Below are 2,176 nucleotides of genomic sequence, written 5' to 3' on the forward strand. Positions count from 1 at the left end.
AAGTGAGTTCATCCAGTGACACATCCGCTCATTGATAAAGATGACCATTGAGTTGTCTATTCTAACAGAGTTTCACCCCTTGGCTTAATATATACAGATTTTATTTCATTTTTTAATTTAGGAAGGGCATGGGGATGGTGGAGAGTGGCTAAGGTAAATGTGACAAACAACAGGATGACGTCTCCAGAAGATGCTACCCATAGAGTGAGAAAAGTAAATACATTAAATTCATTGGCTTAATAATTAGTTTTATTGGTACCATGATTTTGTTCTAAGTTACCTCAAAAAAAGAGTAAAATATATGGGAGATGCAAGCCTCTGTTCTCCAACATATTAAGGGTAGACAATTAGAAATTACAAGAAAAATACTTTCAATACCCTGGTAGCTCTGTCCATAAAACCATTTGCTTTCTAATCCTAGTAAAACTGTATCAAATCACACATCAGTGATGGCATTCCAGCTCATGGGATTTTCTGAGGTTTGGTGGCAGCAGCTTATGTCCAGTGTGGTGCTTTTACTAATTCTTCTGGTGGCTTTTATTGGCAATCTGCTTATTATCATGGTTTCCACCTTTGACCAGCATCTCCATAATCCCATGTATTTCTTCCTCAAACACTTGTCCTTCTTAGACCTCTGTTATATCTTGGTCACCCTCCCCAAGGCCATTGTGGACAATGTGACCCACAGTAGCTCCATTTCTCTCTGGGGATGCATCCTTCAGGTCTTCCTGGCGGTTTTCTTGGCCTGCACAGAGATGGCCTTGCTCACAGTGATGTCCTATGACAGATATGTGGCCATCTGCCGCCCTCTGCATTATGAGGTCATCATGAAGAGGGGTACCTGCGTCAACATGGTCACTTATTCTTGGTTCAGTGGTGGAGCATCTGGAATCCTGTACACAGCCACAACCTTCTCTCTGCCCCTCAAGGCATCCAGGCCGGTGCATCAGTTCTTCTGTGAGATCCCTCAGTTGCTCAAACTCTCTTGCTCAGTTGAGTACTTGGCCGAAGTTGGAGCAGTCGCCATCACCTCCTCTTTGAGTTTTATCTGCTTTATCACCATTGCTCTCTCATATATCCACATCTTCTCTATGGTGCTGAAGATCCCATCTCCTCTGGGTCAGTCCAAAGCCTTTTCCACCTGTGTTCCTCACCTTGTTGTTGTGACTCTTTTTCTTGGTGCTGCTGCAATGGCCTACTTGAGGCCAGCTGAAGATGTTCCCTCTGTTTCTGATCTTCTGGTGTCTGTGTTCTATACAGTAGTTCCTCCAACCCTGAACCCTATTATCTACAGCTTAAGGAACAAGAACATGAAGGCTGCTGTGCTGAAATATTTAAAGATCATATATTTTGGTCTTACCACCGGCTGAATTTGTCAAAACCTAAAGAAGGTGACTGGAATTCTTGCCATTATTCCACTTTAATTTCTGTATATAATATTCTATGAATCTCTTTGTTTATTTTCTTAACATTCTGGTTTCTTCCATAATTCTCCTTGCTTGTCTTCCAGTTGCCTCAATTTTCTTCAATTCAATTTTCTCTTAAATTTTCTTTCATTCAACTTTCTAATTTTTTTACATTCATATCTTCCCACCTAACATCAAACAAAAAACATACATAAGTAATTTTTCAAAATTAGAAAAAATTGTGGATTGACTTAAATGGATTCGTATTCAACACTATATGTTGATTTCCCTATGTGATATTGATTTCCCTACGTGCCAGGGGTTAGTCAAGGTGCTTGGGCAACATCAGTAAATAAAACACACAAAATTCCTGACCGTTGAGAGCTAACATTCTACCAGGGGAAAACAGATATTAACTGAGCAATATGTTGTGTTAAAATTTAAAATGCTATGGAAAAAAAGACAAAATATGAAATCTGCAAGAGAAAATACATTGTGAGTTCATAGAGAATTATACTTTTCAAAGAGTCAGACCCTCAGAACTAGTAACATTTGGACAGATAACTGAAAGAAGGAAAGTCATTAGCTACAAAAACATCTGTGGGGAGGGCACTCTGGGTAAATAGATTATTCAGGCAGCAAGGCAAGAAGAGAAAATAAGTGGTCTAATTAAGGCCAAGAGAAAGAGAACAGTAGAAGATCAGATCCAAGAAGAAATGAGCATCATAGACTAGATTTTTCAGGGCTTTGTAGACCATTGTGAGGACTCT

At 39.5% G+C, this 2,176-nt stretch overlaps 1 protein-coding gene across 1 annotated transcript; it reads left to right on the plus strand.

Moving 5' to 3' along the window:
* The first annotated feature begins 449 nt into the window (after positions 1–449).
* LOC105521571 (putative olfactory receptor 14L1) lies at positions 450–1,370 on the plus strand. The gene has a single exon (XM_011955785.1). It carries the CDS (start codon positions 450–452, stop codon positions 1,368–1,370), a length of 921 nt encoding a protein of 306 aa, XP_011811175.1.
* The last annotated feature ends 806 nt before the right edge of the window (positions 1,371–2,176 follow it).

This window comes from Colobus angolensis, unplaced genomic scaffold (genome assembly GCF_000951035.1).
Source record: "Colobus angolensis palliatus isolate OR3802 unplaced genomic scaffold, Cang.pa_1.0 Scaffold40, whole genome shotgun sequence".
NCBI classification, from domain to species: Eukaryota; Metazoa; Chordata; class Mammalia; order Primates; family Cercopithecidae; genus Colobus; species Colobus angolensis.

What these genes read in the sequence shown, in the direction of transcription:
- LOC105521571 (XM_011955785.1), top strand. Translation starts at nt 450, where the DNA reads ATGGCATTCCAGCTCATGGGATTTTCTGAGGTTTGGTGGCAGCAGCTT.